This window comes from Nomascus leucogenys, chromosome 21 (genome assembly GCF_006542625.1).
Source record: "Nomascus leucogenys isolate Asia chromosome 21, Asia_NLE_v1, whole genome shotgun sequence".
Classification (NCBI taxonomy): Eukaryota; Metazoa; Chordata; class Mammalia; order Primates; family Hylobatidae; genus Nomascus; species Nomascus leucogenys.
The window spans coordinates 45,601,298-45,628,931 of record NC_044401.1 but is presented as its reverse complement, the minus strand read 5'-3'; the positions used below and the strand labels follow the sequence as shown (position 1 = coordinate 45,628,931).

The 27,634-nt window shown below is 45.1% G+C and overlaps 1 protein-coding gene across 1 annotated transcript in view; it reads left to right on the top strand.

Annotated features, from left to right (window-relative positions):
- HEG1 (heart development protein with EGF like domains 1) overlaps positions 1-27,634 on the top strand; it is an 89,721-nt gene that overhangs the window by 56,361 nt on the left and 5,726 nt on the right. Inside the window, exons 13-17 of the mRNA XM_030801767.1 lie at positions 1,556-1,690; positions 8,450-8,492; positions 8,623-8,660; positions 21,161-21,248; positions 25,184-25,358. Coding sequence (XP_030657627.1) covers positions 1,556-1,690; positions 8,450-8,492; positions 8,623-8,660; positions 21,161-21,248; positions 25,184-25,358 — 479 coding nt within the window. The remainder of the gene's footprint in view (positions 1-1,555; positions 1,691-8,449; positions 8,493-8,622; positions 8,661-21,160; positions 21,249-25,183; positions 25,359-27,634) is intronic.

Sequence of the window (27,634 nt, the reverse complement as noted above, 5' to 3'; positions counted from 1 at the left end):
CCTCCCTGGTGCCAGCTTTGCAGTGTTTGCCTGGTGAGATTTTCCATTTTTAATTTTTCTCCCTTAAATACAAACTTTTTACAATAAACAAAGGAAATTCTATCACACACACAAATGTGGTTCTGATTGAGCATGCCAGCTTCCACTGATAAAGGCAGGAAATTCAGCTTTGAGAACTAGAGTTGTGTCCTAAGCTTACCTCGTATGACCAGGCTGTCTACCGGCCCTGAGCTCTCAGGACTCACAAAAGGGGGCAGATGTCAGGAACCCCATGTGGGGTGGCAGCTCATGTCACCAAAACCTGCCTGGGCAGGGGCAGTTTTGCAGCATTAAAAGGGGTACCTGGCTTCTGAATAGGTTGGCTTCCTCCTTTGGGTGGGAAATGGGAGACCATGCCTGGAAAATTGGCAGCCATTCCTCCCTGCACAAGAGATACATGGCCCTTCCTCTTGCATCTTTCTTCCCATTCTGAACTTGAGCTTGCCCCCCAATAACAATGCAAATATCTAGCTTGCCTGGCCCTGCACATGGGTGTAAATAAGGTACTATCCACTATCCAGTTGGTTTCCTATTTTTGTTCTCCTCTCTGTGTACCCCATGTACATGGTAGGCCTATGCACCCTCATTGTGTCTGCGATGCACAACTTCACACAGGGCCATATGCCCCACAGGAAATGCTTTCTGATAATAATGAAATGATTCTTTGTCATCCATGAGATGAATAAGGCCCTAAAGTGAACGAGGTAGCAAGCCTGAAAGATGGGCTCCTTCTCTGCCTGCCCCTGTTTCTCTCTGCCTGGTCAGTGACAGGCTGCCATGTGTACCAACCAGTCCCTGTGCAAGGCACTGAAGACCCAGAGATGAAGAAGACTCAAGAACCCATCAGTGGAGTAGGGGAGACTGCCTGATAAACAGAATTACACTACAGCCCAGGGCAAGTAGATTGTCTTTCAGACCCCTCCTCATCACCAGTCTCTTGTAGGCAGCACGCTGTCAGGACAGCAAGCCACCCTGCCACAGGGAGTGGTGCTAGGTGCCACTTTAGGCCATGCAGACACACAGAGCTGAGATATACTTCCACTTTAGACAGGTCTGGCCTGCACTCCTGTTCTTAGGCCAAGTCTCGGCTTCCAAGAACTCGGCTGTATTTTCTGGTTGTGCTGATCCTTCCCCCACAGTCCTTTGGAAGACACAGGGCCGTTAAGGGCTGTATTTGCAGTGAGCACCGGAGGAGGGAACAGGGCCCTGTTTATTCCAATTTGGTTTTTCAGTCGGTCCACGGCATGCTGTGAGGGTGTTTTCAACGGGGAACGCTGGTGCACAGCCTGCGGCTGATCAGAGGAGTGGCAGAAGGCAGCGCAGATGGACTCCTGAGAGGAGTGTTGCTCTGTGGAGACTTTTCAGAAAACTCTTCTCAGCCTCTTGAAATAGAAAGTTCATGCAGACGCATGAGCTTGGAAGTGGAGGAGGTTTGAAGGTTTGAAGTGGAGGAGGTTTGAAGGTTTGAAGTGGAGGAGGTTTTGTTTTGTTTCACTGTCTTGTTTTTCCATTCCAGCGGGCAGCTTGTGCAAGCGGAAGAGTCCTGAGTGTGACAAAGACACCTCCATCTGCACTGACCTGGACGGCGTTGCCCTGTGCCAGTGCAAGTCGGGATACTTTCAGTTCAACAAGATGGACCACTCCTGCCGAGGTAGCCACAGCTTCGCCTGGGGTTCTGTGCCCAGTCCTGGGACACTCTGCCTAGTGCTGTTTCTCTCTCTTGCTCTCTCTCTCTGTCTGCTTAGGTGTGACCATTCTAAACTGAGGGTAACTGGTTCTTGTTATTTTGCTCATGGCAGGATTGAATACATTATCTCCTTGGAATAATAGCATTATCTTTGACTGGTGCATGCTGGTCTGGCCAATTAAATTCAAAGGAAGAGAGAATGGAATGCCTGTGGTAGCAGTGCCTTTTCTTTCTTTCTTTTTTTTTTTTTCCATTTAAAAGAAGTTAGAAAAATTATTGTTTTAATTCCCAAAGCTTTATCTATTGTCTGCTAATCTTTTAAAGTGGAAGTACAAGCATGGAGTCAGGCTTATATCTTTCAGAGGCAGCTGAGGCCAGAGTCAGAGCCTGACTCTGCCTCACTGATCGTGTATCACCTTGGGTAAGTCACTTTGTTTCTCTGAGCCTCAGTTTCCTCTTCTGAGAAATGGGTATGGTGATCCTCTATCGGATATTTATTCTAAGAGTTAAGGAAGGCAGTGGATATAGAGACCCTTTGTAAGCCATCAGCATCTGCTCTTGTATTTGGTCCAGGTTGTTGTTGAATTAATAAGTTCTGGTTTTAAAGGTCTCATGAAGTGTTTGAGAGCAGAAATCTAATTCTACTAACCTTTAAGGTGAGGCTTAAATTCATTTAGTTTGAGGGAAAAACTGCTCAAAGAATGTAGTCCAAGAATACTGCTTTAAAATAAAATTAATTCAGGTCCAAGAGCACCACACACCCTGACTTATAAAAGGCTGCTGCAACTTGCAATCACCAGAAAAACTAACGATATAAAGGCCATCATGGGTGGCCAGTTTTCCTACTCAGTCAACACCTTGCTGGTGATAGATGTCAATGGATGTTACTGGAATCTGAATAAAAATCACATACTGGGGCGAGGTGACATGCCACTTTTCTCTATCAGGACTTCCCATGAGAGGACTTGTTCATCACAGATAAAAATATATTTCAGGGCAGCACTCTTATCCTGAGCTTCAGACCCTCTGGACTTTGTTAGGTTTGGATGCAAAGTTCTTCTCAAGTGCTCATCATCAGCTCTCCAGGTGGGACCTGTGATGGGTTTTGAAGTGGAGGGCCAGCTCTCTGTGTTGGGCCTAAGTCCTGATGTGTGACTAGCACACTGCGTGTCTCAGTGCCATGCCAGACTGCCACATTGCTACAAAGAGATGATTCTTCCTCATGCCATCTTATCTGCTTTAATGCAAACTGTTCCTTGCACCTCTTAGAAACGGGGAGTTGAGCCGGGCGCGGTGACTCACGCCTGTAATCTCAGCACTTTGGGAGGCTGAGGCGGGTGGATCACCTGAGGTCAGGAGTTCGAGACCAGCCTGACCAACACGGGGAAACCCTGTCTCTACTAAAAATACAAAATTAGCTGGACATGATGATGCATGCCTGTAATCCCAGCTACTCGGGAAGCTGAGGCAGGAGAATCACTTGAACCCAGGGAGTGGAGGTTGCGGTGAGCTGAAATCACGCCATTGTGCTACTGCAGCCGGGGCAACATCCGTCTCAAAAAAAAAAGAAAAAGAAAAAAAAAAAGAAAACAAATGAGAAGTTGAGCCCATCTTCACGTGGGAAGGGGGCTGGGCTAACATCCATGTGTGTTGGGGCGCTGTGCTGCTGACAGGGGATGACACAAGGTGGGCAGAGGTATGGGCATAGTGCTGTGGTGTTCCCTGTGACCAGTGTCTCAACAATGGCCCTACCACCTTTGCTTCTGGCTGGCCTGCGGCCACTTCCTCTGTTTCCAAGTCAGCAATTTTATAATTGTTTCAGTTACAGGCTAGCATTAACAATAGCTGTGAAAGATTTCAATAGCTGTGAAAGATTTACGAAGTGTGCTGACACAGGCACCAGCAACCTTATGTTGACCAAGTGAGGACCCAAGAAGTGGCATAAGGAAACCTTGATTCGCTTTTGGGCTTGTTGCTGAGACCCTGTGAAGTCCTTTCTCAGCAGTATTTGCACCATCAGGCCTCTGAGGAGTGGATTCCAGAGCTTCTTGGGCCACAGCCCTTTAGGCTGGGTTCTGATGGGTTAGCAGTGACATCTTCTGGCCATCAGTGCTGGAGCACTGACACCTCAAATCAAGGCTCAATATAAATATCAGATAGAGGAGTGTGTGCTTTCCAAATCACTACAGTTCAAGCTATACATTAGCAAGTCTGTATGTTCTCTGCAGCGTGCGTGTGCACACACACACACACACACACACAATGTGCTTGGTGTCTCACAGAAAATGTCTTTACCAGACTTTCAAAGCTACACATAAAATCTAAGTAGATACCCCTCTCATAGGTTTCTTAGCTTCCTTTCATCATGCAGGTATCATGATTAATTCTTTTTTTTTGCTTTTTAGAGACAAAGCCTTGCTCTGTCACTCAGGCTGGAGTGCAGTGGCGCAATCAAGTCTCACTGCAGCCTTGACCTCCTGGGCTCAAGTGATCCTCCCACCTCAGCCTCCCAAGTAGCTGGGACCACAGGTCCTTGCCACTATGTCCAGCTAATTTTTGTATTCTTTGTAGAGATGGGCTTTTGCCATGTTGCCGAGGCTGGTCTCAAACTCCTAGGCTCAAGCAGTCCACCCACTTCGGCCTCCCAAAGTGCTACGATTACAGGCGTGAGCCACCACACCTGGCAATGAATTCTCACAACCTGTTTGCATGTCTCTTTCTTTAATCCGACTGCCATTGCCTTGAGTGCCAGAACCATGTCCTGAGCAGTGCAGGGTTCAGCAAATGTCTGTTGAATGAACGAGTGGATGATAAGGCAGCAAATAAGATGGGAAAAGATTGACATGGCTAGATATAATTTCCTGCAAGGGAACAAAAGAGTTTTTAAGATGCCACTGTCAGCTGGGCACAGTGGCTCACGCCTATAATCCCAGCACTTTGGGAGGCTGAGGCGGGAGGATCACGAGGTCAGGAGTTCGAGGCCAGCCTGGCCAATATGGTGAAACCCTGTCTGTACTAAAAATACAAAAATTAGCTGGGCGTGGTGGTGCACGCCTGTAGTCCCAGCTACTCAGGAGGCTGAGACAGAAGAATCGCTTGAACCTGGGAGGTGGAGGTTGCAGTGAGCTGAGATCCCACCACTGCACTCCAGCCTGGGTGACAGAGCGAGACTCTGTCTCCAAAAAAAAAAAAAAAAAAAGATGCCACCATCTACTTATTTCTATTTTTAAGTCCAGAAGACTTGAATTCACTTGTATCTTATGGCAACAGGGGAAGCCCAGTTTGGGAATATATACTAGCTGTTGCCAAATTCATTTCATCTTCAGTGCTCTGTGGTCAGAATATCTCTGGGGCAGGGGTCCCCAACCCTACCGGTTTGTGGTCTGTTAGGAACCGGGCTGCACAGCAGGAGGCGCAATTAGGAACTGGGTTGCACAGCTGAGTTCCGCCTCCTGTCACATCAGCGGCAGCATTAGATTCTCATAGGAGTGTGGACTCTATTGTGAACTGCACATGTGAAGGATCTAGGTTACGTGGTCCTTATGAGAATCTAATGCCTGATGATCTGAGGTGGAACAGCTTCATTCTGAGACTATCTTCCCAAGACCACCCCTTGCTGGTCCATGGAAAAAATGTCTTCCATGAAACCAGTCACTGGTGCCAAAAACGTGGGGACTGCTGCTCTAGGGTGAGTGAGATGAGAAGCTGGGTCCTAAGGAGCACAGGAGCACCTCATTGACAAGATTTCCCCAGAACAGCGCCACGGCACTGTAGCACTCAACCACTGATGCGTGATGGAATGAACCCATTTGAAATAGAGAAATATCATGACATCAGGGAGCCAGGTCACTTCTGATACAAAATGAAAACAGCCCAACCCATCAGCTCGCGGGCAAGACAACAGATGGACCTTACATCTGCCTGGATGACAGCCATGGAGTGGAGCGCTTCCACCCAGCAGATGAAGTCTAATGTTGGGTGGGGAGATTGGATGTAAAAACATTTCCAGGAAGAAGTGTTCAAAATAGAAAAGGCTGGTGTGACATCAGCCTGCCTCAGTGCCGAGATGGGTGGGGAGGAGTCACTGAAGAAGCAAGCAATTTCTGGTGGCTGCCCTGCAGCGTTAGCCATCCACAGATCATCCAGGGCAGCTTCCCCCACTCCCACAACCTGCTGCAGTATGAGGCAGAGGCATACACAGGAGGAGGGCCACCGGACATGGGAGAGGCAGGAGCACTCAGATGCCTCCTTAGAGAAGGCCCCACCTGAGTGAGGCCAGCAGAGAACTCAGGTATCAAAGATTGGGAGATGGGGCCTCGTTACTCCTTCCCTAAACAGGATGCAATTACGCTCTCCCTGTGGCATAAAGTGAAAGCACCTAGTGAAAACTGATTTGATAAAATAAGATTTAAAAATATGTAAAAGGTAAATCAGGTCAAAGGGGAAATTAACGGACTGTTTTGTTGAGGCCAGAAGGAAAGTAAATATGCAGAACGAGACACAGCAGGGTCCTGCACACTTGCTAAAAGAAGGCCCCTCACTTAAGTGCTGAGGTTCCCGGACACTGAGGCAAAAAGGGAAACATGACTTTGAAAAGAGTCAGGGTCCCTAAAATAAAAAGCAGCTGTTCAGGAGCAACCCTGTCTTTTAAAACAATGGGGCCAAGAGTAATTTCTCTGGGGCATCCTCATCAAGAGGTTACTGAGTGGTATTGTAGCAAAGCAGTCCATGACATCCCGAAATAAATACCACAGGGACTTTCCCATGGCTGCTGCTTATAACAAAAAGCCCTTAATACAAGAGAATGTAGCTCAGGAAAAGTGATACTGTGGGGCCAAAACAGTGCCGTCCAGGTGCACAGCTCTCTAATATCTGCTGTGAGACACATTACAGATGATTTAGAACAGTGTTTTTGAAACTGTATTCCACAACACTCCAGTGATATGTTAATAGAAAGTCTGTAACAATAAAGCAGATGCCAGAGACATTCAGCTGCTAACATTAAGAAAGTAGGAGGAAGAACATTCAACACATTGTCATGAGGAAAGTTATCATGCACAAGGACGCTGGACCCAGCCCTCAGGGCATCACTCGCCAGCCCCCTGCCCCTCCTCACCCCCAGCCATGCATGCTACTGGCCCCCATAACCCACCATTAGCATGTCTGCTATCCCATCAAGTATCGCAGCTCTACACTCTGTACCTTTTCTTATTCAGGATCTTTTATGCAATGTATCTCCTATATTAACCCTGAATCACATTTTTATCATTCCTTGCAGCAGAGAATTTGTCTGTGAGGCCATTTTTCATTGTCTGCTTTCATTCAAGCATGCATTATAGCTCATGGTGTTCTGTCATCTTATTGTTGTGTTGAAAATGTTCTGTGATCACATAAATTCAGGAACTGCTGATCCAGGGAAATGGCCGGGCTGCAACTGCTTCAGTGAAGCAGCGTTCCATGAGCCGCACCACCCGAGGATTCAAAGTTCTGTTCTTGGGCAAGGTGCCGATTAGCACACATCTAGATATGTCCAAAATCCCCTACACAGACTCTAGGGTGAGCATTCTGTTACGAAAACCTGGGTACACACCAGGACTGTGCCCCAGAAGATGTCACCCACAGCTCCCCCTTCTCATGGAAGGGTGTCAGCAGGGCCATTATCAGGTTAAAGGTTTGATTTACATTAAAGAAGGGGAGCCATATGTCTTTGTGATGGAAGGAGTTTCCCCAAGGGACATTCTTCATCTATAGAGAACTTCTAAATGAATTGCACTGGTCATATAATAATTACAACTACATGCCTGACATGGTGGCTCACGCCTTTAATCCTAGTACTTTGGGAGGTCGAGGCGGGTGGATCATCTGAGGTCAGAAGTTTCAGCAGCCCGGCCAACATGGTGAAACCTCATCTCTACTAAAAATACAAAAATTAGCCAGGCTTCGTGGCGGGCCCCTGTAATCCCAGCCACTTGGGAGGTGGAGGCAGGAGAATCGCTTGAACCTGGGAGATCGAGGTTGCAGTGAGCCGAGATAGTGCCACTGCACTCCAGCCTGGGTGACAAAGCTAGACTCTGTCTCAAAAAATAATAATAATTACAACTACAAAACATTGATTTAGTGGTTACTGTGTACCAGACCTGTACTAAGCCATTTGATTGCCTTATTTCACTTAAGCACCTCCAATAAAATACTTTTTATAGCTGGGAGATTGAGAGCCACAAAGAGGTTAAGAAAAGTTTCTTGATAAGGTTAAGATTTGAGGCTAGGCACGGTGACTCATGCCTGTAATCCCAGCACTTTGGGAGGCAGAGGCGGGCAGATCACTTTGAACTTAGGAGTTCGAGACAAGCCTGAGCAACAGGGTGAAACCCCATCTCTACTAAAAATACAAAAATTAGCTGGGCATGGTGGCACATGCCTGTAATCCCAGCTACTTGGGAGGCTGAGGCTGGAGAATCGCTTGAACCCAGGAGGTGGAGGTTGCAGTGAGCCAAGATGGCACCACTGCACTCCAGCCTGGGCGACAGAGCGAGTCTCTGTCTCAGAAAAAAAAAAAAAAGAGTTGTGCTGGCAACAGTATTTAAGTGAGAATCGTTCCAAAGCAGTTTGCAGCCTTCTGGTACTAGAATAATCTTGTGGACTTTAGGGTGGCTGGCGTTTAATTAACTGGGAGTTTGGGAGAGGTAAATAGACACGCTCAAGCGTTTTCCTTTTCTCTTTCAGCATGTGAAGATGGATATAGGCTTGAAAATGAAACCTGCATGAGGTAGGCTCCATGTTGATTTAGTCTAATTTTATTACAAATCTTATTTAGAAGTTATTTAGATAAATTGTCTCACTTATTTCTTTTGAGATTGGAAACGAATTATTGCCCTTTTTTCTTTCTTGGCTTGCAGTTGCCCATTTGGCCTTGGTGGTCTCAACTGTGGAAACCGTAAGTGTACAAAAGTGGACCATTATGCGTGGGCAGGGGCCTGGCCCTGTTGTTAGTGCACAGGTGTCAGTCTCCTCCCACTTCCCTCAGTTCACACCCGCTGTCTTCTTAGGTTCTGTGCCAATGGCATGGGGGAAACAAAGAGAAAGGCCGGGCGTGGTGGCTCACGCCTGTAATCCCAGCACTTTGGAAGACAGAGGCAGGAGGATCACTTGAGGCCAGGAGTTAGAGACCATTCTGGCCAACATGGTGAAAGCCCGTCTCTAGTAAAAATACAAAAATTAGCTGGGCGTGATGGCACATGCCTGTAATCCTAGCTACTAGGGAAGCTGAGGTGAGAGAATCGCTTGAACCTAGGAGGTGGAGGTTGCAGTGAGCCGAGATCACGCCACTGCACTTCAGCCTGGGTGACAGAGCAACACTTCGTTTTAAAAAAAAAAACCCCAAAACACCGACAAAAAAAAACAAAGAGAAAGACTTGACTGGTGCTGTTCAGGGGCTCAAGGTCTGGGCAGGGAGAGAAACACTCACTCCTAAATAGCCCTGCTGTGTGCTGAGTGTTACTGTGATAACCAGACATGGGGTATGGGACGGGGAGGCAGGGACTATGCCCACAGAAGAATGAGAGGACACTCGACAGTACTTCTTGGAGGGAGTGGAATTAAAGGAACAGTTGGAAAGATTTAGACTGGCAGATATGGGGGGAGGACATCCCAGGCAGAGGGAACAACTTAGACAAAGGTCTTGAGGCAGCCATGGGCCCTTGGTGTTCTGGGGACAGTGTATAAGTGGGTGTGGCTGGAAGATAGGAAGATAGGAAGGCAGAAAGTAGAGGATTTGCACTGGCAAGGTATATGGGGTCTGAACTGTTGGGGTTGGGATCACCAGGCTGAGGAGTGTAGACTCTAATCAATAACTGTCAGGCAGCTGGCAAAATTCTTAGAGCAGGAAAGCAGTTTGATTAAAGAAAGCAATTTGGGCTGCGTTGAGAACAGACTGGACAGAGGAGAATGTGGATGCAGCTTAGAGATTTCCAGCATAGTCCCACCAGGCATGATAGAGACACACTTAGGAGTCCTCTCTGTTCCAAGCGGAAGTAGAGGGTGGAACGCCAAGCAGCCAAGAGTGTTGTTGGGGACTGTGAGCAGGGCGTGTTTTGCACCTAATCCAGTTCTTAGAGAAAAGCAGTTGTGATTCATTTAAGATTGCTTGCGCTGACGTTTTCTTATATTCATACATTAGAAATTGAAATTATCTGCAAAATTAAATTTGGGGATATAGCATATCATAGGATGTAATAGAAATACTAACAATGAAGATTTTAGTTTAGGACAGCTTTGTCTGTCATCCTACAGACAAATGTGCCAGTGGACTATATTCTAAGTTTACTGGAAGGAAAGTAGACATGATTTTATTTAATGTGTGTAAAAAAGCCCCCAGTTTCTATTCCCCAATGGTATACCTTACATCTGATTTCTTCAGTGGTGTTTTCTTTGTTCGTAAAGGTTTTCTATTAGCAAGTTTCATTATTGACTTTCTTTGAGCATAACTAAAAAATAAAAATAATGAAATAAAATCAAACACATTCAATGCTGAATATAAAACTGACATAAAACTCTCTTGGTGCACCCAGCATGGCACTACTCTCAGGCCAGAGTCTAGAGACTTAGAATTACATATCCATTTAGGATTACTGATGACTTTGGTCCTCTGATTTATCTTGACTGCAGACTAGCAAGAGGTTACAGAAGATAGCCTCAGAGAAAGACTAGGGAGGCAATTCTAGAAGCAATTATATTTATAGGTATATGAGTAGAGAGGGAGGAGTTCACAGAATTGATATTTGTTTTTTTGTGTTTTTGAGATGGAGTCTTGTTCTGTTGCCAGGCAGGAGTGCAGTGGCACAATCTCGGCTCACTGCAACCTCCGCCTCCTGGGTTCAAGTGATTTTCTTGCCTCAGTCTCCCAAGTAGCTGGGACAACAGGCGTGCACTACCACGCCCAACTAATTTTTGTATTTTTAGTAGAGACGGGGTTTACCTTGTTGGCCAGGATGGTCCCGATCTCTTGACCTTGTAATCCGCTCGCCTCGGCCTCCCAAAGTGCTGGGATTACAGGCGTGAGCCACCGTGCCCGGCCGGTGTTTGTTTTTTAGGAGCAACCTGCAGCCCTGAGTGGTGTAGTAAACAACGCTGTACTCTTTAGAAGTCCCAGAGGACACTGTGGGGCCATAGAACCATGTGAGCACGGCCCTTCACTCTGATGGACCCCAGTCATCACGCTCTAACTGGTGTTTCGTGCACTCAGTTTAATAAGGCAAGGAAGTTATCATATGTTAGGCTTTTTTATTTAATAAAGAATAGTCAAAATTCTTTCTAGGTGTCAATGCTGAACAGGGTAGGCTTGAGTATTTTGGAGATTTGGCTTATGTAAAACAGTCTGGATGGCAGTACGTGTCCTTTTCTAAAGATCAGTATTTAGGCAAGCCAGTTTCTCAGCTGGGCTCAGGGTCTTTGTGCTTTTGTGTTTAGGAGGATATCTGTGCCTTAAAGGGGCTGCCTGGTCTACAGAGTGGTGTGTGTTCACTTTTTCATGTGAATCTCATTTCTCACTTGAAACCAGAACAGAGTCACAGAGAGCTCATAAACTGATCAGAGAATGGAGTAGCCTGTGCACAAAAATAGATAAGAAAATCTATAAAGTTTCGATGTGGAAAAAGGAGGCTGACTAATCGGACAGAAATTTAAGATATTTGAGACTTGTTTCCCAAATGCTGGAATACTAGAACTACATGGTATATATATATACACGTGTGTGTGAGTGTGTGTGTGTGTGTGTGTGTGTGTACGCATATATAGTCTTTCAGAAGAGATGCTTCAAGGCTAAGAGTAGAGATTACACCACAAGCCTGCGGACCTGATCCTAAGATATTGTAAGTATTAGAAACAGAGAGGCTTAGACAATTTCATGCAGAAGGAGGCTCAAGGTGCAGCAGACCTGTATCACGTGTGCAGAAAACTCATCTGAATGCAATCCCACCTGATGGCAGAGAAAGAGAGAGCCAGTGAGACAGGTGAGAGGTGTGCAGGTGTGGCCACCCTGTTTTCCACGTGTGCCCACCCTGTTCTCCACGTGTGCCCCTCGGGTGAGCCAGGGAGCAGGAGGTAAGAGATATGACCTGCTCAGTCCTCTTGGGGCCTCTCATCCCTGACAGGCCTCTCATAGAATGAGCTAGTACTTTAAACCTGCTTTGGTCAGACAGCTCCCTAGTTTTTATTTTTTATTTTTAGAGATGAGGTCTCTCTCTGTTGCCCAGGCTGGAGTGAAGTGGCCTGATCGTGGCTCACTGTAGCCTCAACCTCTCAGGCTCAAGCAATCTTCCCACGTTGGTCTCCCAAAGTGTTAGGATTACAGGCGTGAGCTACCACACCTGACTCCTAAATAAGTTTTATTAGAAAATGCTTCATGTTTCTCAGCGAATGGAAGAGTGATCCATCGAGGGAACATGAGTCTATAAAGGGTTGCAGGAAAGGGGTGTGAGCTGCAGGGCATTATTCTAAGTGGCACTGGTAATTTTTTTCTCGGAGATTATTAAGTACTACATGTTTTGGGATGCTGTTTCCCTGTGTCATTGACTATTCTGTAAGTTCTTACGTTAGGAAAAAGTCAAGCCCTCTCCATTATTTTTGTGGGGTTCTGGAAGTAGCCAAGATTTCTCTCTGGTTCCTCAGACTTCCTTTTCCTTCCCATTTGTCCAAGTCATTGTCACTTTGTCCAGCAGAGGGCAGAGGCCTGTCTGGATGGTTTGCTCCTGGCCACCTTTTAGAACCGGCAGCCTATCATTAGTGTGGTAACTATTGTTATTCTGTGATGGCATGTAAATATCACTTTATCATTTTGATATCTCTATTAGTTTCAGTGTTGCAAGGCAGTTAATATTATAGTGGCTGATAATAAGTAGCGCTTGCCACCTGCCTCTTTCTCTGAGGTCTGGGCCCAGACCTGGGTGTTGGTTAAGGAGTTGGGAATTCATCCCTCTCTATGGTAATAGCATATTGGGAGTCTGTGACTCATCACTCAACATTTTGTGCCAAATAGCAGGGCTCTGACTGCCCACCATTATTACTCCCATTATTGCCACCCAAGACAGCAGGGGCCTTCCTGGGGCTGTGACTCAGGCTGGATTTTTCGTAGGCAAGAAATGCTTCTTCTCTATGCAGGCTTCTTAGGGCACATGCTCTACCCAAGCCCAGTGAGGCTGGCTTTTTCCAGCCAAGCACACATCATCCAACTCCAGTAGATTTTGGCATTAGGCATAACCTATGTCCTACCCCTCAAAAGTTTCTGTTCACTTTCTACTTGTGCCCAGATTTCAGTCCTTGCTCCTTACAGAGAAACTGGAAAGGGCAAGGCACAGTGGCTCATGCCTGTAATCCCAGCACTTTGGGAGGCTGAGGCAGGAGAGTCACTTGAGGTCAGGAGTTCGAGACCAGACTGGCCAACATGGTGAAACCTCGTCTCTACTAAAAATACAAAAATTAGCTGGGTGTGGTGGCGCATGCCTGTAATCCCAGCTACTCGGGAGGCTGAGGCAGGAGAATCGCTTGAACCTGGGAGGCAGAGGCTGCAGTGAGCCAAGATCGCACCACTGCACTCCAGCCTGGGCAATAGAGCGAGACTCTGTCTCAAAAAATAAATAAATGAATAAATATCTGGAAAGGGCAGGACAAGCCTTTCTCTCAAGTCTTCACCCCCTGCTGGAGCAGGGCCCCCACTCCTGGGCAGCACAGGCCTGCACCTTTCTTATCACTGCTCTCCTTTTAATTTTCTAGACACGTAAAATATCTCTCTGTTTATATCCCAGATTCCACCAATTCCAACAGCAAATATACCATTTGCCAGATGGCCCCGGAATTCTTTTAGGAATGTGTCATCAGATGTGTCTCCGTCTCCCCTTGCCTCCACCCTTTTCTTAGGGTGTGCACATTTCCTCTGTTGCTGGAAGTTTACGTTGGTTCCTCCTCACAGTTTCATAATTGCTCTCATGACACTTTAGGTTGTTTAGCCTTTTTTCTATTTTTAAAATAAATTCCTTTTTAAAAAAATAACAATATAGCACATGCCCATTAATTTCCCCTATTTTAACCCAAATTAATTAGAAAATAGAAGTTAAGGGAAGAGGAGAGTAAAGTAAACAGTCTCACCCCCCGTTAAACTCTATGTTCACCGCGTTTCCTTACTACTGAGTGTGGGGCGTGGCCAGCAGGATCCACCTTGGAGCTTGTGGGAAATGAGCAGCTTTGGGCTCCACTCCAGACCCACTGAATCCGAATCTGAATTTTCACCAGGCCCATAAGTTTAGTTAATATGCAGATTCGTATGCATATTAAAGTTTGAGAAACACTGGTATTATATATTTTTCCAGAGATAGATATGTGTATGTCTTTTTAACAGAAATTGGATCTCACTGAACATACTGTTCTGTAACCTGCTTTTAAACCTAGTAAACTGTGGAATGTTTTCACTTACATAATTTTATGTTACTTTGGATAGTCCTGTGGAATTCTGCTCTATGGACATACTGTAATTTGCTTAACCATTCCCCTCTTACTGCCTTTCAAAAGTCTCTTTTTAAAATATTCCTGTCATCTAAGCCATTTTTCTGTTTTTTGTTTGTTTGTTTTTGTTTTGTTTTTTTTTTTTTTTTTTTTTTTTGAGACAGAGTTTCACTCTTGTTGCCCAGGCTGGAGTGCAATGGCGCGATCTCGGCTCACTACAACCTCTGCCTCTGGGGTTCAAGGGATTCTACCTCAGCCTCCTGAGTAGCTGGAATTACAGGCCCCCACCACCACACCTGGATAACTTTTTGTATTTATAGTAGAGGCAGGGTTTCATCATGTTGGCCAGGCTGGTATCGAACTCCTGAACTCAGGTGATCCACCTGCCTCCGCCTCCCAAAGCGCTGGGATTACAGGTGTGAGCCACCATGCCTGGCCCCATTTTCCTGTTTTATGGTTATTGTCATTTTGTGATCATAGAGCTCACATAATTCTCCTAGATTACTTTTTTCTGGCCACAGATATTTTTTTCCATCCCTCTTTCATATTTGCCACATGTCTCTTTTGTAGGTCATCCTTTCATTCAAAGCGTCTGCACCTCTTCAGAGGAGACCCCTTCCTCACAGCCTCCCAGCATAGCCAGCAGGGAGTGAGAGTCTGCCTTCCCCACTGACAGCCCTCTTCCCGTGAAGCCAGACATTCCGCTTAAATATCATTCTGCACTGTCTTCCCAGCCCAACCCATGGTCCGATGGCAGGTGTAGAAGGTGTCTTTCAGTTGTGTTCACCCAGTTGTTGCCTTGGGTTATAAAAGACTTAGACCAATGGAAATTCTGTGTGTTGGTGGGAGTCACTCAGAACAAACATCTGGGAAGACAGCACTAAACTGCTTAGGAGGAAGGAGGGAGAATCTATTAATATTACCCAGAAGGCAGCTGGAAGTCTCATTTAGCTAAAAGCAGTCATTTTTCTCGGTCTTGACTGGCCTCCCTTCACTTCAAATGGGGTAAGGCAGGGATTGGGGAGAGGGAACTGCTGTTCTGTACCCAACCCTTCTGCTAGCGAGTACTATTTGGTGAGGTGGAAGGGATAGAGTTGTATAAAACATCAGGAGAAAGTGACAGAATCATGTGGGGCACTGTCACAGTGGAGAGTGGTGGGCACTGGGTATGTTCACACCCTGGCTGTAGACTTGCAAAAGGTGAATTTCAGAAGGTGCAGGGGAAAATGAGAATGCTGTGAACAGAGATGGAAGAGGAATGGAAAGATTTTAAAGGCAAAATTCATCTGAGTGCAGTGGCTCACACCTGTAATCCCAGCACTTTAGGAGGCTTAGGAGGGAGGATTGCTTGAGCCCAGAAATTTGAGACCAACCTGGACAACACAGCAAGACCTCATCTCTGAAAAAAAAAAAAAAATCAGCCAGGCATGGTGGCATGCCCATAGTGTCCCAGCTACTTGGGAAACTGAGGTGAGAGGATCACTTGAGCTGGGGGGTTGAAGTTGCAGTGAGCTGTGATCATGCCACTACACTGCAGCCTGGGTGACAGAGCAAGACCATCTCAAAAAAAGATTAAAAAATAAAAGGCAAAATTCTAACCATAAATCACGAGTGAGCTTAGTGAGGAAAAATATGGAGAGAACTGAATGCATTGTAAGATAAAAACTAATGTGGCTACCTAGAAAATTCTGTAATGTGTTCAAGAATCTTAAAGGAAGGTTGGCTAAGGTTCTCCTGGAGTAAGTAAGCCTAGCTAGCCTAAGCAACAAAGAGAGTTTATTGGAAGAATCCTGGCATCAGGAGTGGAAGGAACCAAGGAAGTGGAGGAAGGAAGCTCAGCAGCTGGGGGTAGCGAGGGGCTTCCTGTGAGAGCACATGTTGCCATGACTGCATCCTCATGTCTCGTCTCCGCTCTTTGCCGCGTATCTGTATGCAGGCTCTCCTTCCCAGATAACATGATGGAAAATAGGGTCACCAAACAGCTCTTGGTCGGGGGTGGGGAGGTCCCTAGCTCAGCAATTGTGAAAGTGATGGCCCTCTTTTCCCAAATTCCTGGGAAGTAACTAATTGATCCACTTTGGATGGGGGGTTTATTCCAGGACCAGTGAGCTGTGTCCAGGTGATGGTGTTACATGTCCGAGTGTGCCCATCCCCGGCTGCAGATGGAAGGAGGTGCACAGTTCTCAGAAGGGGGGTGGCTAAGCAGATAGTCCAGTAGATCCCATCCAAATAAGCATATAAACATAGACACATATGACTCTGGGGAAAGGCTAAGGCCCAGAATGTGCTGTTGGTTTGATGAAAGATGCTAACAGTGATGACAACAATGTCAAGCTGTGAAGAGTAAGGGAAACATGGAGCCATTGCTTGAGAAAGACTGAAATGTCAACAAATGCCAAGAAGAAAGTAGGACTAAGAATTCCAAGCTCTTCATTCCAGAAAATCTTTTCGCACTAAAAAGGATAGGACAGACAAGCCTAAGATGACATTCACTGCCTCTGTCTCACCTAAATATTCAGAGCACCTCTGAAGCTAGGAAACGCTTCAGTTGGCACTTATTCAAATCTGTGCACTTCTACATCATCATAAATCTAAAATCAGTACTTAACCCCAAAAGATCAGTTGTAGAATGATTTTAAGAAGATCTGTGGAGGATATTACAAGGTTACAGTGACATGGCTGCCAAAGGACTTCAAATGTACTCTCTAAAAAATATGTATATGACTGGGCGTGGTGGCTCACGCCTGTAATCCCAGCACTTTGGGAGGCCGAGGCGGGTGGATCATGAGGTCGGGAGTTCAAGACCAGCCTGGCCAATATGCTGAAACCCCGTGTCTACTAAAAATACAAAAATTAGTCAGGCATGATGGCGCGCACTTGTAGTCCCAGCTACTCAGGAGGCCGAGGCAGGAGAATCGCTTGAACCCAGGAGGCAGAGGTTGCAGTGAGCCGAGATCGTGCCACTGCACTCCAGCCTAGGCAACTCCGTCTCAAAAAAAAAAAAAAAAAAAAAAAAAATGTATGTGTATATATACACAATGTCAAGATTTCAGGGAGGGGTGTGTGTGTGTGTGTGTGTGTGTGTGTGTGTGCGTGCATATGTAAATATGTAAATAAAATTTGGGAAATACAGAAAAGCACAAGGAAGAAAGCAAATTATCCACCATTACCGGAGGCAGTGCTAACTTGTGCAAACATTTTGGTGAGTTCCTCCCAGGGTCTTTCTCTCTGCTTGTGTGCTGGGTGGTCTCCTGGCTTTCAGCCCAGTGCTCTTTCCTCTCCTGTGTAATCTAAACCAGTGCTACTCATGGTCTGGTCTATTGGCTGGCAGCAGCACCATCCCATAGAAGCCTCTAGAAGTGAGGTTCTGAGCCCCTGCCCAGTACAACTGAACCAAATCTCTTGGAGCAGGGACCAGGAATCTGGGTTTTAACAAGGCTTGTGGGTGACTGAGATGCAGACGGGAGTTTGAGAAGCCCTCGTCTATGCCAGTGCTACGCAACTTGTGGTCTGCCGTGTGAACTGTTACTGGACCATGGCAAGATAACACAGAAGCTGAGAGTGAGCACTTAGAAATGTTTATATTAACTTGACATAACTGTCACATCCAAGCATGGGAGCCTTGGAAAAGAGTTGTATTGTATTTTACAAATATATCAGTCCAAATATAACTCCTTAAAAAAAAAAAAGAGGGGGAAAGTGAAATTTATGATAGTTGGTGCCTGTGGGGACAGATGAGGCGAGGAGCACATGGGACTTTATTTTCCTTATTTAAAAAGAATATCCAGGTTGGGCTCAGTGGCTCACACCTGTAATCCCAGCACTTTGGGAGGCCAGGGTGAGAGGACCACTTGAGGCCAGGAGTTCAAGACCAGCCTGGACAACATAGTGATACCCTGTCCCTACAAAAACCAAAAATTAGCTGTGCCCATGGTCCCAGCTGCTTGGCAGGCTGAGGCAGAAGGATTGCTTGAGCCCAGGAGTTGAAGGCTGCAGTGAACTGTGATTGTGCCACTGCACTCCAGTGTGGACAACATAGTGAGACCTGTCTCAAAAAAAAAAAAAAAAAAAAAAGGATATCCAGAAGCACAAGCAAGTAAGCAAAAACTGGTCCTCAGGCAAGGCACTGTGGCTCACACCTGTAATCCCAGCACCGTGGGAGGCCGAGGTGAGCGGATCACTGGAGGCCAAGAGTTTGAGACCAGCCTGGCCAACATAGCGAAACCCCGTCTCTACTAAAAGTACCAAAAAATTAGCTGGGCGTGGTGGCACGTGCCGGTAATCACAGCTACTCAGGAGGTTGAGGCATGAGAATCGCTTGAACCTGGGAGCAAGAGGTTGCAGTGAGCCGAGATCACACCATTGCACTCCAGCCTGGACAATGGAGCCAGACTCTGTAAAAATGAAAAAAACCAAAAACTGGTCCTTGACCACAGATAGTTTGAGAAGCACTGGTCTACACCATCTGTGTTTCTTTTTAGACAAAACTGCTTGTTTCCAACAGGAACCTGCTACAGCTGCAGCCACTTGCAAGGGTCACTTCTAAAATGGATGCTTACTTGTTTTGTTGGAAGTGAGAAAATTTAACTTGGTGTGGAAGGATAAGCAGGAGCCAGACTCTGGTCTTTAGGAAAAAAGGGAGCCACGGAGGGTTTTTTAAAGCAGGGAAATGGCAAGATCAGATTTGCTTTCTATAATAGTGAGTGGACAAGACTGGGTACAGGTGGATGCGTTGGGAAGCAGCTGCAGTTGTCCAGACAAGGGATGATGGTAGCTCAGAGCCATGTTGGGGGAGATGAAGAAAAGTGGATAAATTCAAGAGGTTTGTTTTCTGTCTTCACTTTTGTTAAAAAAGAAACTTTCAAATACATGTGTTGCGGGGTAAGGAAGAGAATGTGTTTATTCTGTGGCTTGGCTTTGTTTCCTGTGTATCTTAATACTGATGGCTTTTGTATCCTAATACTGATGGTTTTACATAATAGTCAGGTTTCTGTGCTATTTATTTAAATAAAAGGATAGGAAAATTGTTGCATGGCTTGTATTTGCTCATAGTCTTCCTGTTGCCTGTCTTCATTCTCAACCAGCACCTAGTGCCCTAGAAGCTTGGTGAGGAGGGTGTCAGCCCTGTACCTCATCCTTGTTTACATCCTTGTTTAGTAGAGACGGGGTTTCACCATGTTAGCCAGGATGCTCTCAATCTCCTGACCTCATGATCTGCCTGCCTCGGCCTCCCAAAGTGCTGGGATTACAAGCTCCAATCTTAATTTACTATCGAGAATCCGGCTACTGGTGTTTCATCCTGGATCCTACAGCTAGAGAACACAATTTTCTTATATTTCCACAATCAAAAAATCAATCGGAATATTTAATAAAATTTATTGAAGATATGATTTTACCAGAAACACATAGTTATAAAAGCAGTTAATTAAAGCTTTTAATATTGCTTTCTACATATGATATGTACTTGCTTAAATCACTGCTAATTTCTGGTAATTAAATTTGATGTGTATTTATTGAGGAGCTACTCAGTCCCTAGCATGGTTGACGCAGTGATTCCCAGACTCTGGACTTAACTGATGAGTAATGTTCCTTATAAAATTGGGGAGTCTAACCTAGGGTTGCCTCCTTTTTATTTTATCAAGTAAAAATCTAGAACTGAATCAAGAATTTTTAGGCCAGGCATGGTAGCTCAAGCCTGTAATCCCAGCACTTTGGGAGGCCGAGGCGGGTGGATCACCTGAAGTTAGGAGTTCGAGATCAGCCTGGCCAACATTGCGAAACCTCGTCTCTACTAAAAACACAAAAAAATTAGCAAGGCATGGTGGCACGTGTCTGTAATCCCAGCTACTCAGGAGGCTGAGGCAGAAGAATCGCTTGAACCCAGGAGACGGAGGTTCAGTGAGCCGGGATCGCACCATTGCACTCCAGACTGGGCAACAAGAGCAAGGCTCCATCTCAGGAAAAAAAAAAAAAGAATTTTTACATCTACTATCACCATTAACTCAAAAAATTAAACAACACCAAAGGGTGGGAAGTGGCCAAGAAAAGATTCTGCGTTATCTCCATTACTTTTTTATTTATTTTTATTTTTTTGAGACAGAGTCTCACTGTGTCACCCAGGCTGGAGTTCAGTGGTTTGATCTTGGCTCACTGCAACCTTGGTCTCCTGGGCTCATCCATTACTTTAATAAAAATCAGATTTACTGAGGCATAATTTACATATGATAAAAGGCATCCATCTTAAGTGAGAGAGAAAAGTAGAAAGGACAAAAATCTTAGATTATAGAACAGTTATCAAAAAGGAACAAATTAAGTTTTTAAAAAACTCATAACTCACATTTATATTTCTCTTTCTACCGTGGGTTGGTGAAAATGTCATCGGGGCTGGTGCACAGGTAAAAGTTAGGAGCCACCACCATCCTAGGAGTGACTTAGAAAAGGGAGCTTTTCAGCCAGGTACGGTGGCTCATGCCTGTAATCCCAGAACTTTGGGAGGCCGAGGCGGGTGGATCACGAGGTCAGGAGATTGGACCATCCTGGCTAACACGGTGAAACCCTATCTTTACTAAAAATACAAAAAATTAGCCGGGCACGGTGGCACGTGCCTATAGTCCCAGCTACTTGGGAGGCTGAGGCAGGAGAATCGCTTGAACCCGGGAGGCAGAGGTTGCAGTGAGCCAAGATTGTACCACTGCACTCCAGCCTGGGCGACAGGGCGAGACTCTGTCTCAGAAAAAAAAAAAAAAAGAAAAAACTTTTCTTAATATGGAGAGCCTTGGAGATAGCCATTGAGGATCCCTTGCCAGAGAGTAGGAAGTTGTAGGCGAAGGCACCCCTCAAGGCAGGGTGGTGACCGTAGAGTCAGGGGAGACCATTCTTGAGAACTCACTGATTCCTTCATTACCTCCAGCCAATACACTTTTTTGTTTGTTTTACGTTTAGCCTATCAGCTTATCACTGTGGTGATCGCAGCCGCGGGAGGTGGGCTCCTGCTCATCCTAGGCATCGCACTGATTGTTACCTGTTGCAGGTAAGTGATGAGAGTTCAGACTCCAATCCTGTTCCTTTGCCTGTGCTATACAAGGGTCAGTTTGTATTCTTTTACGGGATACTTGAGATGGTTCACAATATTAAACCATAATGTGTGACTAACCCATTTTTAAAAAAGGAGAAAGGGAATTCATCGTAGTTGGTGCCTGTGAGGAAAAAGAAGGGGAGTAAATGGAACTTCATTTTCTTTATTAGAAAAGAATATCCGAAAACACAAGCAGGAAATGAAAAAAGAAATAAATTGGGCTTCATCAGAGTTAAAAACTTTTGTACTCCCAAGGACACTATCAAGAAAGTGAAAAGGCAACCCATGCTTGCAAATATGGGTTGCATGAGAAAACACTTGCAAATTCTGTGTCTAATAAGGGACTTGTATCTAGAATATAGAAGGAACTCTTATAACTCAACAACCTAATTTTAAAACTGGACAAAAAGCTTGAATAGACATTTCTTCAAAGAAGAGATACAGATGGCCGGTAAGCACATTATCTTAGTCCGTTTTGTGTTGCTGTAAAGGAATACCTGAGGCTAGGTGCATTAGTCCATTTCCACACTGCTGATAAAGACATACCCAAGGCTGAGCAATCTGCACAATAAAGAGGTTTAATGGACTTACAGTTCCACATGGCTGGGGAAGCCTCACAATCATGGTGGAAGGCAAAGAGGAGCAAGACATGTCTTACGTGAATGGCAGCAGACAAACAGAGAGCTTGTGCAGGGAAACTCCCCCTTATAGAACCATCAGATCTCATGAGACTCATTTACTATCATGAGAACAGCATGGGAAAGACCCACCCCAATGATTCAACCATCTCCCACCAGGTCCCTCCCACAACATGTGGGAATTCAAGATGAGATTTGGATGGGGACATAGCCAAACCATATCAGTGGGCAATTTCTAAAGAAAAAGGTTTATTTGGCTCACAATTCTGATGGCTGCAAAGTTTGAGATTGGGCATCTGTATCTGGTGAGGGCCTCAGGCTGCTTCCACTCCTGGAGGAAGATGAAGGGAGCCACCTGATGAGAAAGAAAGCAAGAGGTGGGGGGCTAGGGGAGAGGTATCAGGCTCTTCTGAACAACCAGCTCTCCCAGGAAAGGTATTAGTCCTTTCATGAGAGATCTGCCCTCATGGCCCAAACACCTCCCTGTAGGCCCCATCCCCTAGCACCTCCACACTGGGGATTAAATTTCAGCATGAGACTGGGTGGGGATAAACTATATCCCGATCATAGCACACACGAAAAGATAGTCAACATCATTAGTCACCTAGGAAATGCAAATCGAAACCACCATGAGACACCACTTCACACCCACTAAGATGGCTATTAAAAAAAAAAAAAATAGAAAATAGCCGCTGGGCACAGTGGCTCAGCCTGTAATTCCAGCACTTTGGGAGTTCGAGGTGAGTGGATCACTTCAGATCAGAAGTTCAAGACCAGCCTGGCCAACATGGTGAAACCCTGTCTCCACCAAAAATATAAAAAAATTAGCCGGGTGTGGTGGTGCATGCCTGTAATCCCAGCTACTCGGGAGGCTGAGGCAGGAGAATTGCTTGAACCCGGGAGGCAAAGGTGCAGTGAGCTGAGATCATGTCATGCCACTGCACTCCAGCCTGGGTGACAGAGCCAGACTCCGTCTCAAACAAAACAAAACAAAACAAAAAAACACCTAGAAAATAACAAGCATTGGTGAGGATGTGGAAAAATTAGAACCCCCATACACTGCTGGTGGGAATGTAAAATGGTGCAGCCACTTTGAAAAAGTCCGAAAGTTAAAGACAGAGTTACCAATGGACCCAGCACTTCCACTCTTAGGTATATTAAGAGAAGTGAAAAGGTATACTCACACAAAAACTTCACATGAATGTTCACAGCAACATTATTTACAATAGCCAAACGGTGAAAACTCTACCAATGTTCGTCAATGGATAAACAAAATATGATATATTTCTACAATGGAATAGGATTCCAGCATAAAATGAATGAAGTACTGATACATACTATAACATGGGGAACCCTGAAAATATGCTAAGTGAAACAAGCCAGTCCCAAAAGACCACCTATTGTATGATTCTATTTATATGACTTATCTGAAATAGGCAAATCTAATAGAGTTGGAAAGTAGATTAATGGTTGTCTAGGGCCAGGGTGGTGGGGAAAAGGGGAGAATTGGAAGATGGTGGCTAAGGGGTATGGGGTTTCTTCTTGGGGTGATGAAACTGTTCTAAAATTGTGATGATGGTTGTGCAAGTCTGAATATGCCAGAAACCATTAAATGAGTGAATTGTATGATATGTGAACTGTTTCTCAGTAAAGCTATGTACAGAGAGGGGCAGACAAAGAAAGATGAAATATTTTTGCAGTAGAGAAGTTGTAGCAGCAATGTGGGATGCTTTGGGCTTCCTGGAAGCCACTGAGATTGGGTTTCTATTGGAAAAGGAAGGGAAAGAAGGAAATTGATTCCCCCTCTCTGCGATGATCTATTCAGATAAGGGAAAATTATGACCTCTGACTTAGATGATAATAATGGCAGGAATTATCTAGATGTAACAGATGGGGGGAACCTCCCAAAATAGCTAGTTATCTTTTCTACCGTTGACATAAAGGACATTTTAAGATAGTCTCCGTCTCCAAAAAGGCAGCAGAGAGCAATGTGCCCTAACTGCCCAACTAGGAATGCAGGCCTTATGGTATAGCCTTTGCCTATCATTTTCCAAATTGCCATCAAATCATCAAAGATAAACCATATGAGTGGAAATAAACTTCAGGGGATGAGACTAGGAATGGTTACCTAGAGGGACATAACCTGAGCGCTCAAGGGACAGAAGCCTCATATTTGCTATGTGTTCTGTACTGTGTGGTGTACCCATTTGGGGAAGGAGCCTGTGCCTGCTGGCTCCTGAGAAGAGAAGGTGGTTGTGCATGAGTATGTCATTGTCTGAGCCCAGGTACCCCACCCACCAGGAAGCAACACAGTGGCAGGTCTGTTCCCAACTTCTACAAAGAGCCAGCGCCTAAGCCACATGCTAGACATTTGGTTTTATGACCCTGAGTCACTTTTTGCCTTCCCTAGAAAACTTATTTGTAGTTTAGGTGAGGTAGAAAGAAAAAGACTTCAGATCATCCTATCTGTGACAAATATAATTTAAAATTTCTGATCCTGGGCCGGTTAGATTCCAACAATTCGCAGTCAGTGAAATCTCACGAGTAGCATTTCTGTAACCTGCTGAAATGAGAATTTGTACAGGTGTATAAATAGGTGGGCTTTTTCATAAACCATTCTGTTTTTATGACTTGTGAAATATTTGCTTTTTGTAGTAGAAAGAGCACTGCCTGGGGAGTTGAAGGCCTGAATTCCAGTTCCAAACCTTCTAGTAGCAAAAGGTGACCCAGAAGACAAGTCAGGTCTCTTTACTGAGCTGGAGCTGCCCCATCCTATCCCCAGAGCTCCTGATTCAGTCAATCTGGGGGAGACCCAGACTCTTCCCATGTAAATTCTGATGCTTGGGCAGCTCGGGATCCACTGGACTAGAATGAGTCTAAGGGCCCCTCTGGCTCCAGCATTCTGTGAATTTATGACCCTTGTTTTCCTGGCCACCCCCAAGACACAGTGATCTCTGTCCTGTAGAAGAGTCTAAATCTGCCCTAATGCCACTGTTTTTCTCCCCCACTCCCTGATAATCTGGCCCTTTGGGGTTGGAAGACTTTTTGTATCTTTTTTTGCACCTAACTGCATATTTACTTGTTGTAGGAAAATACCAAATAACAACAATAATAATACTACTCAGTGGGCAGCTACAGATAAATATAATGATAGCTTTCAGTTAAATTTACATTATAAAATCATAGTTGGTGCTTTCACAGATATCACTTCTTTACAGAATTGAGCTTTACAAATATTTCTGTATCCCACAGAAAGAATAAAAATGACATAAGCAAACTCATCTTCAAAAGTGGAGATTTCCAAATGTCCCCATATGCTGAATACCCCAAAAATCCTCGCTCACAAGAATGGGGCCGAGAAGCGATTGAAATGCATGAGAATGGAAGTACCAAAAACCTCCTCCAGATGACGGATGTGTACTACTCGGTGTGTATTCCTGTGTCAGGATGACCCCAGGGCCCCCGGTTCCTCTGAGAAGTAAAAGAATTCTGTTTTGTTGTAGTAAAAGCATTACAGTTAGTTAAGGGTTAAAGAGTAGTGGCATGAAACTCTGATTTACTATTCAGTTTACCTACTGTCTATCTATTTGCATGGTACTTATCAGTGTTGCTATTGAGGTATGAAGGATATTTCCATAAAGCACATTATATTTATGTGGTTGTAGCAGTAACCCTCTTGTTACTAAACTTGGCTTTTAAGTTATAGGAATGGATACTGAAAGGTCGAGCAAGAATTTAGTGATATTTAGCCTTGGGCCCTTTCATTTTTGTCTCCTGTCTGCCATGCTTACCTTGTGTGGTTAGGTACTTAAAACTAGAGGATTGGTGGCTGGGCACAGTGGCTCACACCTGTAATCCCAGCACTTTGGGAGGCCGAGGTGGGCAGATCTTAGGAGTCCAGGAGTTTGAGACCAACCTAGGCAACATGGTGAAACCATGTCTCTACAGAAACCATGCTCATCTCTACAAAAAATTAGCCTGGCATGGTAGTGCTTGCCTGTGGTTCCAGCTACTTGAGAGGCTAAGATGGGAGGATTGCTTGAGTTGGGGAGGCAGAGGTTGCAGTGAGCCAAGATTGCACCACTGTACTCCAGCCTGGGCAACAGAGTGAGATCCTATCTCAAATAATAATAATAATAACAACAACAACAACAATAATAATAAAATAAACAACAACAAAAAAAACCAACTAGGGGATGGGGAAAAGGTATAAAGAGAACAACAATTCAATGTCGTCCTCAACAAGCACTTCTCGGGTTTAGAATATTGTATACTCAGTATGCCTTTAATAATTTGCTATGTCCAGCCTGGACTGCATCATTTGGAAAGGTAGGAGACAACCTTGAACCCTTGCTGCTTCCCTCCCATATTGAATTTAACCTGTGTCATATTCCTGTAAACTGCCCAGCTCATTTCATATCACTGTATCAACCACAAAGCAAACATGAACAGGCGTATCTGAGCTGAGAAGTAAACGGTTATCAGGTGACTTCTTGTGCCATGTGGAGCTGTTTGAGGAATAGCAATAAATGTGAAACCTTGCCCCGTGGGGACTTAATGGTGTTAGAAAATCTTATGACAGAAACCATAATTCCTCTGGGTTGCTATGGGAATTAACCATGGGGATTCAGACTTCGGATGGGAGGGACAAGTTTGTTCATGCTAAGGAGCTGTTTATTTCCATGGACTCTTTTTGAAAAATTTGAACCTAGAGGAAGAACAAAAAGTTATAAATAAGGAAAAAACATAAAGAGATACAAACTTAGCTCTAGCAAAAATATTCCCATTGATATTTCTGCATTGGGCTTTGTTTCTCTGTTTATCAGGAAAGTCCTTTTCCTTTACCAACTGAAGCCATAACTGAGCTGGTATTTTACCCTGGTGTGTCCCCACACTCTCATCCTTTACTCGGGACTCCTCAGCCCCAGCACGTTCAATAACTAGCAACAAACAGGCCTGTGGCATCATAGGAACCAACTTCACTGCTTGTTTTCATGGTATTAAAGAGTTACCTTAAATAAATGTAGTCAAGAATGTAAATGAACCCCATTTTTATTCCAAAAATAGCAGGCTGGCCAGGCACGGTGGCTCATGCCTATAATCCCTGTAATCACTTTGGGTGGCCAAGGTGGGGGGATTGCTTGACCCTAGGAGTTCAAGACCAGCCTGGGCAACATGGTGAGACCCTGTCTTTACAAATTTTTTTTTTTTTTAATTAGCCAGGCATGGTGGTGGACCCCTGTAGATCCAGCTACTCAGGAGGCTAAGGCAGGAGGATCACTTAAGCCCAGGAGGTCAAGGCTACAGTGAACAGTGTTTGTGCCATTGCACTCCAGGCTGGGCAATAGAGCAAGACCCTGTCTCAAAAAAAAAAGGCCAGGCACGGTGGCTCACACCTATAATCCCAGCACTTTGGTAGGCCGAGGCAGGTGGATCACGAGGTCAAGAGATCGAGACCATTCTGGCTAACATGAAACCCCATCTCTACTAAAAATACAAAAATTAGCTGGGCTTGGTAGCGTGCACTTGTAGTCCCAGCTACTCGGGAGGCTCAGGCAGGAGAATACCTCAAACCCAGGAGGCAGAGGTTGCAATGAGCTGAGATTGCGCCACTGCACTCCGGCCTGGCGACAGAGTGAGACTCCATCTAAAAAAAGAAAGAGAAAGGAAAAGAAATAGAGGGAAAGGTAAAAAAAAGAAAAA